Genomic DNA, 16,786 nt, shown 5'->3' with positions numbered 1-16,786 from the left:
TCACTTGGTAGCCCAGGCTGGCCTCAAACTCACAGAGATCCGCCTGGCTCTGCCTCCCAAGTGCTGGGATTAAAGGTGTGCGCCACCACCGCCCGGATGCTATCATGTTTTTGTGTGTGTGTGAATTATTATGAAAAGTTACCAACTTACATATAGTGTATGTGTGAATCTGTTTTCACGATTATATTTATTCTTTTTTGATCTTTCTTATTATTATATTTGTGTTTTAATTTTATACATCAGCCATGGGTTCCTCTGTCCTCCCCCTCCCGCCCCCGCCTCCACCTTACCCCCCACCCTCTCCCCTCCATTCCCATCTCCTCCAGGGCCAAGACTCCCCTGGGGATTCAATTCAACCTGGTGGATTCAGTACAGGCAGGTCCAGTCTCCTCCTTCCAGGCTAAGCAAAGTGTCCCTGTGTAAGCCCAAGATTCCAAACAGCCAGCTCATGCACTAAGGACAGGTCTGGGTTCCACAGCCTGGGTGCCTCCCAAACAGTTCAAGCTATTCAGTTGTCTCACTTATCCAGAGGGCCTGATCTAGCTGGATCAAGAACAGAAAGGGAGAACAAGGAATAAGAGACCATGATAAATGATGACCACATTAGAAAAGGAAGAAGCAAAGTGCTAGAGAGGTCCCCAGAAATCCACAATGATACATCCACTATAGACTACTGGCAATGGTGGAGAGAAAGCCTGATCTGACCTAGTCTGATGATCAGGTGGCCAAACACCCTAACTGTCATGCTGGAACTCTCATCCAATAACTGATTATATATAGTCTTTGTGTCATTCAAAACATCTTTCCTCGAACTTCCTATTCAGTGGCGGCACACCTCTAATGAAAACTAAGCAAGTATCCATAAACCTGTACTTGAAGAAAAACTAAACAAATATCTGTAAACTTGTACTTTAAAAAATTTTGGAACAATCCCTTAGTGGGCACATTTTATCTAAAAAATATAGAATTGATTCCAGAGATTTCCAACACCTACTTTTTATAATTCCCTGATAATTTCAGTCAAAGACCCCTGGGAAAAATCAAAGTTTGAATAATATTCCTCAGAGCTACTTTTTTTATGTCAGGGAATTTTTACTGAAGGGTTCTGTTTTATTCACTTGGAAATAGGATTCACTTTCTATTTGAAAATTCATAAAAGAATTAGAAGTGAGCAGAGGTGATGAGAAGAGAACAGGATGGCAAACCGTGAAGTCTGGTGACACTGCCTAGGTTCTCTCTTCATTTTTATCTGACTTTTAAGGTCATATTAATTTTGAAAAAGGCTTGGACTCATGTGACAGCCCCTCCTCCCTCCTCATCCAACATTCTCAAAGCACGGTTCAGAAACTTCCTTCTGGCAGATGTAAATCTCAGTGAATTGGCCAAGGTCACAGCACAATAAAGTAGAGTTATCAAGGGGATGCAGTTTCCTGCTTTCCACTGTGCACGAAATTAGAGTGGCTCCACCCCAAAAAACGAAAGCGTATTATTTTTTCTTCTAGAATTTTAAAATATGATTTAGAAATTGTTTTGAATGTTAATTTAGGCTTGCACAAGTGGTCTTTCAGAGCTAGAGAATGGTTTATATATAAGTGCATTAGTCAACTGTGATTACTCTACCTACCATTGCCCATATGACCTGTTTGCAAAGGCAAGCCAGTTTCAGTTCGAACTGAATCATCAGATTTGCTCCTTATGTAGTATGACATGAAGACATTATCTGTAGGAACAAAACTAGTTCAGTTTCCATGGGCAAGCATAGACTGTAAAGTAGATTATTAAAGTACACAGAAATAGAAAATTAGATCAGAAGTGATGTTTTACTGTGAAGTCTTCTTTGGGCTGTACAAAATGAGAAAGAAGTAACCTTGTTCTATTTCTGCATCCTGAAGAAAAAAAAAAAAAAGCCTCGTAGCAGGCACATCACCTTTAATTAGGTTTCTGCTTTGGGGAAGCATTTTACCAGCCCCCTTTCATTTATTTTTAATGATGTTATCACTAACAGGCAAACAGTCCCTTAATAAAACAAAAACAGTTTCTATATAAAGCCTGGTGTACATGTCCTGAGTCAGTCATCTAAAAACAAACGTTATGATTGTTTCCCTTGTGCTCTTAGAACCCTTAATGGCCCTACTGTGCAGATACACAAAACATTAACCGAGGAAATAGAACCTTGTCTGTTGTGCAGCCCTCAATAAATGCTTTCCCATACTCACTTGCAGGATCAGCAGTCAGGTTAAGCCTGTGGGTCATAGAAAAGACAGAAAGGTCAATTAAATGGGATCTTTTCAGCAAAACCTGTGCCAGCTCGTTCATAATCATTCGCAACTCACTACTTTCTGAAGCAAGCAGGGGAGAAGCCAATCCCACATGTTTATGAGGTAAATTGGTGTGTGTATGTTTAATGCCTGAAATTCCTAGGTGTGGAGGCAATTAAAATTATATGCACAAGTGTCTACTTGCAAACATAAGTTTTTGACCCTGGGATAAATTTGCTATCAATGTCAAGTTTTAAAATATTAGTCAGTGTACAGCTTAACCTTAATGCTTCCTTTGTACATAAAATCTCAGAAATATAAACACAGAATAGTCATTTTTTTTTCCTTTTGAGAACAATGGTAGAAAATATGCTTTCCAGTTAAAATTCCATTAAAATATAATTTCTTCAGGTTATTAGAGACCCAGAATTCCCCAAGATGTTACCCCTACGTGATTTCTGTATATGACCTTTCACCCTCCCACTGCCTTCAACAGAAATTCATGGCTTAGCTTTTACTGTAGAGATTTTTATTTTCTTCTTCTATCCTGTCTCAGTTTGTACCACTCCCAAAATAATCTCCTCTTTTTCTAAATAGAGTGCCATTTGGACCAGTCTTTTGTCAAATAACCTTATTGAGATTATAGTTTGATTTATATTAAAAAAACAAAACAAAAAACATTCTTGTCTTAGTGCTTCGTTTTCGTGTAAGAACAGATCTGTGACATTGTCCTCTAACAAGTAGGTGTTTTAATTTCACTTTTGTGGGTGCAGTATGACTTCAAGACAAATGGAAACTTGTTGTGGCTTCATCATATAGTCTTCGAGATTTGCTGCTCTTTTCCTCATTCACATATTTTGTCAACAGAAATTAAAAAGAGCTTGTCTGTGTGGACCTGCTGAGATGATTTGTATATTCTCTCCTTGCTTAAGGAGTGACCCCTAACATTTAGGAAAATTAAAAAAAAATACTTAAAAATGAAGACCCACCCATGGAGATGATAGTTTCATAGAACAAATGTGATATAAATCTGTTCTTAGTTAATCTGGAGAAAACTGTATACTTGATGTAGGTTTAGCATACCTCAGCCATCTCTGTAAACATATTAATATATTATTCTCTTTTTTACATTATATTTATGTGGTTTTATACATGTGTGCTTGTGTGTGTTTAGCTGCACATCTGTGCATATATATGTTGAGGCCACAGGTTAAACTTGGGTGTAATTCTTCTAGATTATTTTTGAGAGAGGATCTTTTAATGCCCTGGCCTACAATTGACTATGTAGACTGGGTTGGCCAGACCCTGGCCCTACAGTCCTCTGGTCTCTGGCTCCCCAGCACTAGGATAACAAGCACACGCTAGAATATCCATCTTTTATGTAGGTTCTGACAATCAGACTCAGGTCCTTATATTTGTCAAGGACACACTTTACAATCAGTGCCCCCCAAACCTCCATATTATTTTCCCCCAAATTTGGACTCCCAAGTAATAATTCTTATTAGAGTACATTAGAAACATTTCTTGGTGTTTTCATTCTGTCCTCAGTCTATGCCAAAAGAACATTGTCCACGTAATGCATCTTTATGACAGACTTATTACATGAACAAAAGATGGACACCACAAGTAAATGATGAAAAAGATAGTATTTTCAATGCTACATTAAAAATGAATTTAAAAATGGAAATTCATAGATTTTATTTTTCCACACACTGATGTGTTTTGTATTCAATAAAGCATTTTTGCATATATAATCTAATTGGGTTAAGGTATAATCCTTTGAGTTTAAGTTAATCATTGTTACAAATTAGCCAAATGTGTTTCATATGATATAACATGGTTTTTCCACTATAAAATTTGATAAAACTAGATAGCATCAGGACTAGAATTCAATTTCCGAGTTCAACAATGCTTGCTCTTTACATGAATTTAGCTGTATCATATATAGAACTGAGAGCTCTTTTATTAAAGAAAAGAAAAGAAAACAACAACTGTTGTATGGGACTGGAGAGATGGTGTAGTGGTTAAAGAGTGTACTGCTTTCAGGAGACCCTGGTTCAAATCCTTCAATTCCTAGCACAGCACTAACATTGGGCAGCATACGACCTCTGGTAATGCCAACAATAGGGGAATCTAACACCTTATTCTCATAGATTGTATATCTGGGTACAATATTTAATTTTAATTTTTAGGTTATTCATTCTATTTTAGGTCAGCAATACTCCTGTTGAATACTTTGGCTTCTGATAGAAATTTTTCTAAAACATTACTGAAAAGTTCACATTTTTATAAAAATTCATTTACTTCCAAAAGAAAGTACCATATTCTCTAGAATATTTTCAGCACCTTTTACCTCCATTTTGCCACTATAGTAATGGTTTTCATGCAAACACTCTTTCTTTAGCTTGGAAAGGGGAGTTTAGTAATACTAATAAGACATTATAGAGCAACATGTGTGTGTACGTGTACACACACACACACACACACACACACACACACACACACACTTGAGAGAGAATGTGTAATTCAAACCCAAAGGGAATGATTATGAAAATAACAACTGTGCTAGATTTTATTAACAGGAAAGAAAACATTTTAAAAGTAGAGGACCATTATTTTTTTAAACAACATTGTTCCTTAGGATATCCTGCTAAATTGTTATGTGTGATAAGATTGAAGAGGAAAGAGGCTTGTCTTTCAGAGCCATCAATCTTCCTGATGATCTTTTAGTAAAACTGACTTAAACTGTGAGTCGAATCCTGAGTTCAGGTGATAAGGAAAACTAAACTACAATGTTTTTATCCTCTATTATATAATTGAAATGTTTTTCTTTTCCATTTGTACTTTAAATTTCTATTATCTTTATTAAATAATGGTACAATTGTCAGCCTATTTGTTGTGTAATTATTCAGATTTCAATCAGCAATTTTTCTGGGCATTAAGATGAAATTATTTCTAAAACTGTAGCACGTGTTATTCCATTTTCCTTCAGGAATTACTACTGTTCTCTGTAACTAAATTAAGGTAGAATAATGCTTAAAAGTTAATAAATTCTTTTTAGAATTTAAATATAACAACTTAATAGGTAACTAGACTGCTGGTTTCATCTAGCATGTGGTGAATACCAGCATCACTTAACTGTGACTGCAATATATTTTTTTTAACGGTCTGTTTGTGTGTGTTCTTCTTTTACAAATATCCCCCTGCCTTTTTTTCTCATGAGGGCACATGCTATCAGACTTTGGCCTCATTTTACACTGGAATATCTTCATGTTATTTTTTGTGAGATACATCTATGAAAGAACATTTTTTCCCAAATAAATAACTTTACAAATACAGGCATGTGCATTGATGACCACCATTCAAGTCTCTATTGGAATGAGAGGGACCTCCTTGCACAGCCCTTATAATTTCTATTCAATTATAGTCATACACTAAAACCTGTAGTCAAATAGTACAATCTGGAAATATCAAAATCTGACCAGACAATTGCTTTAAAACGGAATCTCTACAAACCCTTTACAGGTATATCAAATGGAAATCAGGTCTGTGAGTGTGTACTGCCTCTTCCTTCATGCTTTGAAATCATTGGAAATTGTGTGATGCTCAAACTCCAACAGTTTTTGGCCTCAAACTTTTGCTTTAATCTTTCATGAACATTTCAGATATCAAGGTCACTTTATTTAAAAAGAGAGAGTGATTAAGCCTTAACTTTGCCATCCATGCAAGAGGAAATAATGTAGACTTTATGATGTTGATTGCTTTGATGTGACAGTGTTTTCTCAGATAACAGCATGTTGAGGCCCAAATGAATATTTTTGGTTTATTTGATCTTTGAACATTTTTTTCTTAAAAAAAAAAAAAAAGGTGGGGTATAACTAACCTTTAAAAAGAATAGTTCCTTTTCTTTCCATTTTTAAGTTGTTCTGAAAATAATAGTCTATTCTCATATATGATCCTAAATGCAATGAGAGAAATAATATGTATGCACACACACGCTTGCATGTATACACAGAAGAATGTTAATCATTGACTGGGGTGAGCAGTGGCTAATGAAATAGCAATAGGAGGTAAAGTGCTTTACCAACTATAAGAATTAGTTATTTATCACCTGGAATCGGTCACTCCGGTCTACATCAGTTTCACAATGCTTTTACCCTGGAAATTTTCCTTCCATCTCTATTATCTTGTACATTGTTTCAATAATTAATAGCGCGTGAATGTAGGCATGATGGTGATTTAATGATTAGTCTCCCCGCTGCCAAGCATAGTCAACCATAAATGCATTGAGGTTAATACAAATAATTATTTAGTGATAGAAGATATGACCAAATGTGTATTTATACAAATACATTTGGTTCTCATTTTTTTTTCAAATTCTTCCAAATTATGAAGTCACAGATGCTAAGGAGATTTCATCCTCAGATGGTCATGTGGCTCAATTCCTTTCTTCAAAAGACAAGCAATTATTATCTCCATGATCTATTAAGGCACATTTTCTTTGCCATGTGACAGCTAAGGTGAAACAGATCAAAAAATATTGCTCTCCTTTCTTAAACAATGACACATGCACATAGATGTTTAACAAGTGCCTTTTTAGAGCTATTATGGGAAAACACTAGCGGCCTTGGTCTACAGAAGTAATTTATGACAGCTTGGTAAATGGTGTCCAAAATTACCTTGCTCATATTAGCCATGCTGCAGCCCTACCCAAGCCCTGAAGCCTTCTGTATTCCATGTGAAAGCCTTGATAAAATATAGCATTATGAGTCCAGGCTTAGTTGCTTATTGTTTCTTCTCTAGTACATACTGCTTGAGATCATCCGCCAGAGATTTAACAGGGGCAGTGGAAGGAGAATTGCAGAAGAGTGAGGGAGTGTGACAAGAGTGTAGTTAGCAGGGCATCTTGTGTCTCTTATATCTCTCCCCTATTTTTTCTCCCATTTGATTCGTTGACTAAAAATGTAGAAGGATGAGGGATACGATCTAACGTGTTCTAACATTGGTGAAGGCGATGAGGTGCGGCACGTTCCATAATATTTCTACACTAGACAGAGATAACTGGAAAAGATGTTGTGTGTTTAGGTATTATGTTGTAAAATAAAAGAATGACTGAGAATGGTGGAGTTAAATTATAAGCAAAAATAAAGTATCCTGACAATTTTAGCCACTTGTAGAATTGAGAGATACTGTACGAAGTAATCAAGAGAATTCTGTTTATGAATTTTCCTGGGGTGAGATATGAAAATATTTATAACATAAAGACTGAGTAACATTACTAAACATTAGTAAAATTGCTAGCCTGAGTAACATTTTATCTGTGATTATGCCACAAATTGTTTCCATTTCATTGGAAAGTATATAGATGTTTAAATAGCAAGAAACAAAACAAAAACTTTTCATAATGAAAGGACAGAGCACTTGTGTTTTGACATTATTTTAAGTGGCTTAACTGTTGAAAAATATATAATTGTTGAAATAAATAACTTACCTGAAATAGGTAATATAATTTTCATAATGCTGTGATGGAAGCTGAATTTTTATTTTTTTCTTCAGTTCCCTTTTTATGTGTGAAAGCTTTAGATGTTTAACTATTTAAAATAATATTTTAGCTAATGACAATGATTATTTTAATTGTAACTTAGAAACAATGATTTTAGACTCCAGTCTTCCCCTTTAGATGCTCAAAAAAAGAAAAGAAAACAGAGGTTTCACTTGTAGAGTCTTCGTTAAGCTTATTAAGACTACATTTGAATGAACCATCAATATAAAGGAAGGGTTAATTGAGAAAGAAACATCCTGACATACAAAATATTTCCCTTATATAAAGCTTTAGAAATACTCTATTGTCAATCCAAACCGAACAAACTAAAATGAGATAATTGGGAAGGTGCCCATAAAGTCAGCCTGAATATATTATCACAACTATATATGAGATAATATTTGTTTTAAAAAGATTCTATGGCACTGTAAACTCAGTCTCATTAGAGACTGCATTTAAAAGGCTTATAAAGTTACTCATTAATGTTATCTTGTTGTATCTCCACAGCTTTTTCATTAAAGAAAATTCAGCAGAAAGCATTTTCTCCTGATAGCAGGAACCAATTTGCAATAAATGTTCTGGAAACCACTAGGGAAGCCATTACTGAGGTCTAATAAAAACAGACAAGCGTAACTTGTTCTATATTTTTGTTTCAATCACATACAGATGAGACCCCGCTTTCTACACCAACCGCAAGAGACAGCATCGACAAACTTTCTCTAACTGGGCATGGGCAACCACTACCTCCAGGCTTCCCGTCTCCCTTTCTGTTTCCTGATGGCCTGTCTTCCATAGAGACACTTCTCACTAACATACAGGTAGGTCTCTGTTCACTCTGCTAGAAAGAAGCTTGAAACACACACGTCAATTGTTTTTTTTCTAAAATGCAACCTATTTCAAATAATTATCTCATGATATTGGCTGATCTATAGTATTAAACATTTCTCCAGAAAATTAAATTTTGACTTTTCTACACTGACCAAATTGTTGTAGAAATACTCAACAGATAATTTATATTGCGCCATATTAAAAATAAACAAAACCAATGTGAGCATTTATGAAAAACATTTCCCCTTAAATGTTCTATTTTTTGCCAAATAATGAGACCAATTTCAGTGTATAAATTTGTCTGGTTTACCAAATGACAGCATCCAAGTTCTAATAAATATTTAGATATTTTTAAACTTCTGGCCTTCCAGTGAGGAAATGATATGTTTAGTCATTTTGAATAGGTCTAATAAAGAAGAATCCAAAAGAATCTCTTCTTTCATAAGTAAGTTGCTTTCAGCTAGTAGGAACTCTTCAAAGAATAGACTTCAAAAAGCCATAGAAAATTTTTCACGGATTTCCTATGTGGCCCTCAGGATGTATATTTTACGTACAGTACATTATGAATCGAAAATACTTAGAGTTAACAATAACACAGTGCATGGAGCCAAGATAATAAAAGTGTTCGGGATAGAAGAAAGCATAGTTTTTTGCCATGCATGAAGGGATCATATGGGCCCCAGCTGGAGCTTTTCCCTCTACTTCTCCATCTCAGGAGGAGATAGAAGGAGACACAAGATACAGATATGCTATTAGACCAGTACTCCATCCTTAGTTATATTTTTCTAAACACATTTCCTACCATATTAAACTTTGCTCCAGTAGAAATGTAATTAATTTTATTTACCACTCCAAGGATATAACAGAAGGCCTTTAATGTAACGTATCTTCTCATCTATTAATATGACATTTTAATACAAATGTAATTAGACTTGCTAGAACCATATTCAACATTAAGGTTTAATATTTTACTAATTGAAATAAGTCATCAGTCCAGTCTCATTTCAATCATGGCCAAACTACTGATTATATCCAAAAGTAAACATAAAATATTTCCCCCCTCCCTCCCAAATTTTACCCATATTACAAGATACAGGACATAGTGAATTTCTCTTCTGTTAAGAAAAAAATGCCTTCTGAAAAGTAGGTCAATAACACAACTGGGCAGAGTGCAGAGTCTGTCTAGTGCTCAGCCCTAACTGGAATATCTGTATCCAATTACAATCTGTGCAGGTTATAAGCACCAGGGGCAATGGACCAGTGCAAGGGACAGTGTTTTCAGGATATGGTTTCAGGATACGCTTCAGTGTAGCAAAGTTGCATGTATGAATTCACAGTAGACTAGACAACTTGCTCACAGTCTATTTAAGCTCAAGGCAAACACAAATCTCAGCATTGAAAGAGGTGGGTAGAGAGTCCTACTCTTCACTGGAGAACTACATGAGATTAGCATCTGTTGGAATACAAAGTTCAGCCCTGCTCAATTGACAACGTCTCAATGATGAACACTTATTCAAGAGCATATAAGCAGCATGGACTGTGACTGATAAGAAGAGAGAGACAGACAGAAGGATAGCCAGAGTGAGACACTTAAGAGACACAGGGACACAGAGATACAGAGACAAAGAGAGAGACAGAGAGATGGAGAAACAAAGACAGACACACACATGAGAGAGAAAGAGAGGAGAGAGATAGTTGGGTGTGTAGGTAAAGGGGGGTAGATCTGTGAAGAGTGAGGGTAGGAGGTATGACTAAAACTTGTGCAAAATTCTCAAGGAATTAAAAATATAAGAAAAATGGGAGAAATGTTCATTTTATTGTATGTAAAACTCCATATGAAACTGTCTTAGAACTTTGTAATCATACTAATGATAATTTGATTTGAATTTCTTCATAAAAATACTCTAGATTTCTTTTTACTAGAAATCAGCTCAGTCATTGGAGAAATGGTTGCACACTAGGCATGAGAACTGTGTTGACTTCACAGCGCTAAGTCAAATACTGACAGTTAGGGAGAGAGTTACATTCATCTGTTCTATGCTAGGAACACTTAGATGTGGCATGCTAGTCCCATCATTTCAAACTAAGCATTTCTTTTAGAAAGAAAGAGAAAATAAAATGTTCATATATTAGACAAATTAGTTATTTAACCTATTCTACATCTGGTCTCCTTCTCAAACATATGCCCTGAAGATGTGTCTTAGAAGAATTAACAGTAGGTGGGTAAGCAAAGCAAAAAAAATTATTGATTCTAAGTTTTTATTTATTGGGATTGGGGTCTAATAAAGCTAGATCATCAATAAAAAAAACCCTTCATTAAAATTGATAGTTTACATCAATCTTATACATATGCATATATGAGCAGACATAAGTGTGATATACATATGAATATTCAGTATAGCCTCATGTACACACACACACACACACACATATATATATATATAAAATAAGACTAAGAAAAATCACTGAGTTCCTTAGAGATATACACATAAAAATGCATACTGATAATCATATATATATATATACATATATACTTAATTTTTGATGATTTCACATCAGTGTATAAAACACCATATATGTTAAATTATATTATTTCTACATTTATTAAGTTATGGCTATATCCAAGAAATCATATAGAGTGCTTAAACAGTCATGACCTTGGTTTATTAGGCATAGAATATGAATATGTTTGCTGTCTAAATTTTAATTTGGGTAATTACATTCTGCCTACCTCAATTTCATCTGCAGTTTCAAATATGTATAATTGGGTTCTCTGCTTTCTGTTTCAAAACTGTAGCATACTCATATAGTCAGGTTAAAGCTCTATGGTTACCACAGAAATTTTTTGTCGCTAATAGGCTTAATTTCCCCAAATTCTTCAAAATATTATTTAACACATTACCATTTTAAATGCAAATTATTTTACAATATCATATTAATTGATTTTTTTAGTAATTAGATTTGTGATGTTCACTACAGATGGTTCCTCCACAATACCATTTTTGAAATTGATTTTCATAATTGCTATGATAAGACCTATGGAAAATATTATATTTACATATAAACATAAACATAATTTAAAAAAAATATTTTTATTAATGCTTTCAGGATGTCATACCTAGAAGAGTTTTGGAATTTCTTTCATGTCACTTGAGTATTTAACAAATTAAAAGTGATAATGAAAACATCTAGAATAAATAACAGTAATTAATTTTTAGGGGTCAATAAAATTTTATTCCAATTTTTATTCTTAGAACTTGTGTTTTCACATGACATTTTGGTATATTCGGTATGGATATATTTCATCACAGCCTCCTCCTTCAATGATGTCTTTGGATAGGTCACTGGGTGGTTTAATGTGAGGAAATGTTTTAGGGTAAAATATTTGGATGTGACACCTTCTCATATTGGATGCAAATAGGATACACTCAAAATAGTGTTCTACTCACTAGTTGTAACCTATACTTCTATCCTGAATCACAAAAACAATAACTCTTAGAACTGACAGTATCATTACTTGTTTGCATGTTTTTACCCTAAAGCCAGTATATATAGTGGAAGAGCAAATTCACTGTAAAATGAATAGAACTGAGTTTAGTGAGACAACTCAGTGGGTATGGACACTTGTAACTTATGAATTATAGTTTTGTTTTTTTAAAAAAAAATAAAGTTGAAATAACAAAGGACGAAGATAGTACATTTACAGGTGGAACTCTGGGTTTAAGACCATCCTAGTCTACACAGCAAGTCCCAGGACAGCCTGGGCTACATATAGAAACCTGATACATGCTTGTATCTGAAAGGAAACAGTAGAGGAGTGGATGGGGTGGGGGTAGGGTGCTAGGAAGAGGGGATAGAAGAGGAGTTTTGGTTACAATGGATGAAAAAGTAAGAAAATAAATTTAAAAAAAAGAAGCTATACAAACAAACATAAAAACCATATGGGTAGTCAAACTCACTGATCACAAAATAACAAAAAGAAAAGTTAATTATGCATGAAACTATCCTTACAGATGCTTACAATCAAGGGTATGTGACAGAAGGTGGGTTCATTGTGGTTTGTGTACAAAGTGAAATTAAGAAAGTGGGATTGGTTCAGGAGTAGAGAGTTCAGCTTACCTAGAATGTTCAGGGCCTTATGTTCAGGATTTCAGTGTCACTAAAAATATCACAGCTAAATCAGAAGTTAACCAGAGTAGGAAAACCTAAAAGAAATAGCAAAAAATACAAAAGCACAGTCCCAGATTTGTTGAGTATGGTTTAATAAGTAAATATAATACAACTATGGCATTTGAGAAGTGGTTTCCATTTGTGTGTGAAGGAAATACTAGGAGACAGAATTTGCCTAATTATCAAGACTGAAAATGGTTCATTGTCCATCTTCAAACCTGCATCACAACATCACTGCAAATTGTTTTAGACACTTTTTAGATATTGTGGAAAAAAATGAATAGCTTTTTTATTTTCATTATTAGTATAAAACTTATTTAAAATTATCTAGAAAATAAGATTGTATTCAAAACACATGTGGGTTATAATTGCATATATTGGTATTATATTACACACTTTATTCTTAATTGAGATTATGTAATGTGATTGGGTTGTTTTCCATTTGTTCCCATATAAATTTGTAAAAGACTGAGATGAGAAATGGTAATATATACCTAGGATTCTAAACACAGCTAACTGTGATGATAACATTAAGCAGCAATGATAGTTTCAAATCCCAGACTATGTCCCCTATTTGGTAAATATTATTTCCATTAGCAGTAATAGTTTGATTTAATACTTAGTGAACAAATTTACTGTGCCAAGTACTATAGTTACATACATTTAAAATATGTATTATTTATTTTGTACGTGTGGTCGTGGTTAAAGGAAAGGGTTGTCATGGTGCACATGTGGATTTCAGCAGGGACCTTACAATGGGTTCTATCCTTCCTCAACATGAGTTCTGGAAGTTGAACTCAATCCAATTCAATTCAGGCTTGAATTCCAGTGCATATACCCACTATGCTGTCTCATCAGGATGAGTTCTATTCACTTTACAGTGAATCTTCTCAATCTTTGTATATGCTGACTTTGCATACAAGGATATTGAGGCAGATATGGTATCACAGTGACTTCAGAGTGCTAGCTGACTTATTATCAGCACACATGACTCACAAGGTGGGCTTATACACCAAAAAGATGTTTCACAAGAAGTATATCATAACTCAACTTTGGGAATTCTGTAATAGTAGAGGGAGTAAGCTTTAAAAATACTTCTGTGCTGTGGATCATGCTCATTGTTAATAATAAAGCTGATTGGCAAATAGCTGGGTGGGAAGAGATTAAGCACGAGAGCCAGATAAGGAGAATTCTGGGAAGGAGGCAGAGTCAAGAGACACCAGCCAGACCCAGAGGAAGCAAGATGAGATTGCCATACTGAGAAAAGGTACCATGTGGCTAAACATCAGCAGTAAAAAACAATGATATAATGAAATTTGCAGACAAATGGATGGAACTAGAAAATACCATCTTGAGTGAGGTAACCCAGACTCAGAAGGACAAACATAGTATGTACTCACTCATAAGTGGATACTAAATGGGAGGGAAGTGATGGCCAGACTGCAGCCCACAGCTCCAGAGAGGCTAGTTAACAAATAAAGACCCTAGGAGGGACAAATGAATGACCCTGTGAAGGAGAGGTGGACGAGATCTACAGGAGTGGACTGGGTGTGGGGGGGTGGCAGAGGGCGAGGAGTGGGGGATGAGAACATAGGGAAATGGGAGTGTCAAGCTGGAACAGGGACAGAGTGGGAGGGCAGGGAGGAAGATACATGATAGATGAGGAGATCATGGGAATGGGAAGAGGCAGGGTGCTGGGGAGGCTCTCAGGAATCCACAAGGTTGACCCCACTTTGGTCTGCTGGCAGTTGTCCAGAGGGTGCCTGAACCAGTCTACTATGGTGACCAGCCTAGCAAATAACCTAGCTGTCATCATAGAGCCTTTGTCCAGTGTCTGGTGGAGGCAAATACAGAGATCCACAACCAGGCACCAGGCTGAGCTCCTGGAATGCAATTGATGAGAGAGAGGAGAAATTCTGTAGGCGAGGGATGTCAAGATCATGATGGGAGGACGTGCAAAGATGACCAGCCACACTAGTGGAAGCCCATGAGCTGTGGACTGGTGGCTGTGGAGACCACATAGGACTGGACTAGGCCCTCTGGATATAGAAGATGGTTGTTTGGCTTGAAATATTTGGGGGGCACCCAGGCAGGGGGATAGGGATCTGTCCCTGGTCTATAGGCAAGCTTCTGGAATCTGGTACCTGTGGTATGACACCTTGCATAGCCTTTGTGCAGTAGGAAGGTGCTTGGCCCTACCTAGGCTCAGTGTGCTGGGCTCTGCTGACACCCCATGGGAGACCTCAATTTAGGAACGTGGGAATGCGGGGTGGCTTGGGAAAGAGGGATGGGGGGTGGGAGGAGGGGGATCTGTGGATAGTATGTGGAGTGAAGAGAAAATTTCTTAATAAAGAAAAATGAAAAAAAAAGAATTATGGGTTAATTTAAATGTAAGAGCTAGTTAGGGATAGGCCTGAGCTACTGACTGAATGTTTATAATTACTACAGGCCTTTGAGTAATTATTTGCAAGTGGTGGCAGAACAGGGATGAACACAGAAACTTCTGATTATACTTCTGTCATAGTTCATCACTTGCTGACATTTTTTCTTTCTGTCTATAAAAGTCTGGGTTTCAAGGAAGCCAAGTCTTTCTTATTCTACAAAGAAGGAAATACTAAAAGAAATTTTATTTTTTTTAAATTAAGTAGCTTAAGTTTGACCTAAACTAAGGTCTTGGGTATGTCTCAAACACCTGAAACTTCTGTACCTTTCTTTTAAGTTTTAATGTTCTGTAACACTGCTAGACTCATGCAGAGCCACCTGTTTCTGCAATTTTATGAGGAGGTTTATCCCCTGAAAAAAAAAGTAAGATATTTTGGCTGATAAGAATTTGTGTGTGATTACCAGCATCATGCTTCATTAAAAACAAATCTGTGCATGTGCACAATCAACCATTGTCTTTTACCATTACTGTGTTCAGAATAAAGATCAACTGTATTTCTTTAGAACCATTACTGACTTCAGTGTTATGAGAACTGAAAATTCCTTAGAGGAAAAAAAATCATAATTGAAACCTTTACTTCTTAACTGTAAGATGAAATGTTGTCATGACACTGTGCAAAGATGGCTTTTCCAAGTGATAACCACATAGTTTCCATGATCTTTTGCATATTACATCCCTGGAAAATAAACAAAAGTTACACAAATATGGGAGTATTATGACTGGTAGTTAAAAGGTGTCATGATGACTTGTAAAAGCTGTGGACAGTTCCTGCTGTTGCTTTTTTCCCAGCCTCATGCCGCACTAAATTTGAGTGGGCATCCTGTATTTATTTTATTTATTATTTCACAAATATGTCATGGGAAATAACTTACTTTTTGTATATGTATCAGTTTGACCCTATTTCAGACTTTTGTTGACACTGGATTCTTACTGATCAGTGAATTTAATTAAAGTCTAATTTTTAAGTTTAATTTTATATAACTTATACGTGGTCTCTAGAGGTATAGGATTCTAAAGCCAAATATTTCTCAGACATAATCAGCAGGAATAGGTAATATAACACCATTAGCTACATTACTAATAACTGTAACAAAAGAAGAGAGTAAATGTAAATTCCTCCTGCAACTTCATTCTTTGCAAACTGATATTGATAATAAAATGACATAGTTTAGAGTCAGATCTTAACATTATTCAACATGTTTATTCATAATGATTGTTTCATATTTAAGAACACAAAAATATTATGTTTTGTCACCCAAGGACAATAATAGTTTAATAGTAATTTATTTTAAACAGCTACTGATAATACAACCAATCAACACATTAAGTGGTGCCAACATTGGCATCTTGCTAAATAATCTCTAGGCATTGCACAGAGAGTACATCTTTCAAAGATAAGTCAACAAGAGCAATCAGAGCAGAAAATTAGAATTTGGTATCTTAGAATTAAAATACAGCTAAACTAAAGTTTTAATTGGGGTGATCTGAAAGGGCACTTGATGTAATGATCTCTTTCATTTGTTACTAATTGTTTGTTCCTGATGC

General features: G+C 35.5%; 1 protein-coding gene across 1 annotated transcript in view; it reads left to right on the top strand.

Annotated features, from left to right (window-relative positions):
* Dach1 (dachshund family transcription factor 1) overlaps positions 1 to 16,786 on the top strand; it is a 238,869-nt gene that overhangs the window by 178,789 nt on the left and 43,294 nt on the right. The window contains exon 8 of the mRNA XM_036198536.1: positions 8,467 to 8,618. Within this exon, the coding sequence (XP_036054429.1) occupies positions 8,467 to 8,618 (152 nt within the window). The remainder of the gene's footprint in view (positions 1 to 8,466; positions 8,619 to 16,786) is intronic.

This window comes from Onychomys torridus, chromosome 9 (assembly GCF_903995425.1).
Source record: "Onychomys torridus chromosome 9, mOncTor1.1, whole genome shotgun sequence".
NCBI lineage: Eukaryota > Metazoa > Chordata > Mammalia > Rodentia > Cricetidae > Onychomys > Onychomys torridus.
Note: the sequence above shows the minus strand (reverse complement) of the source record. Positions and strands in the feature narration are given on the sequence as shown.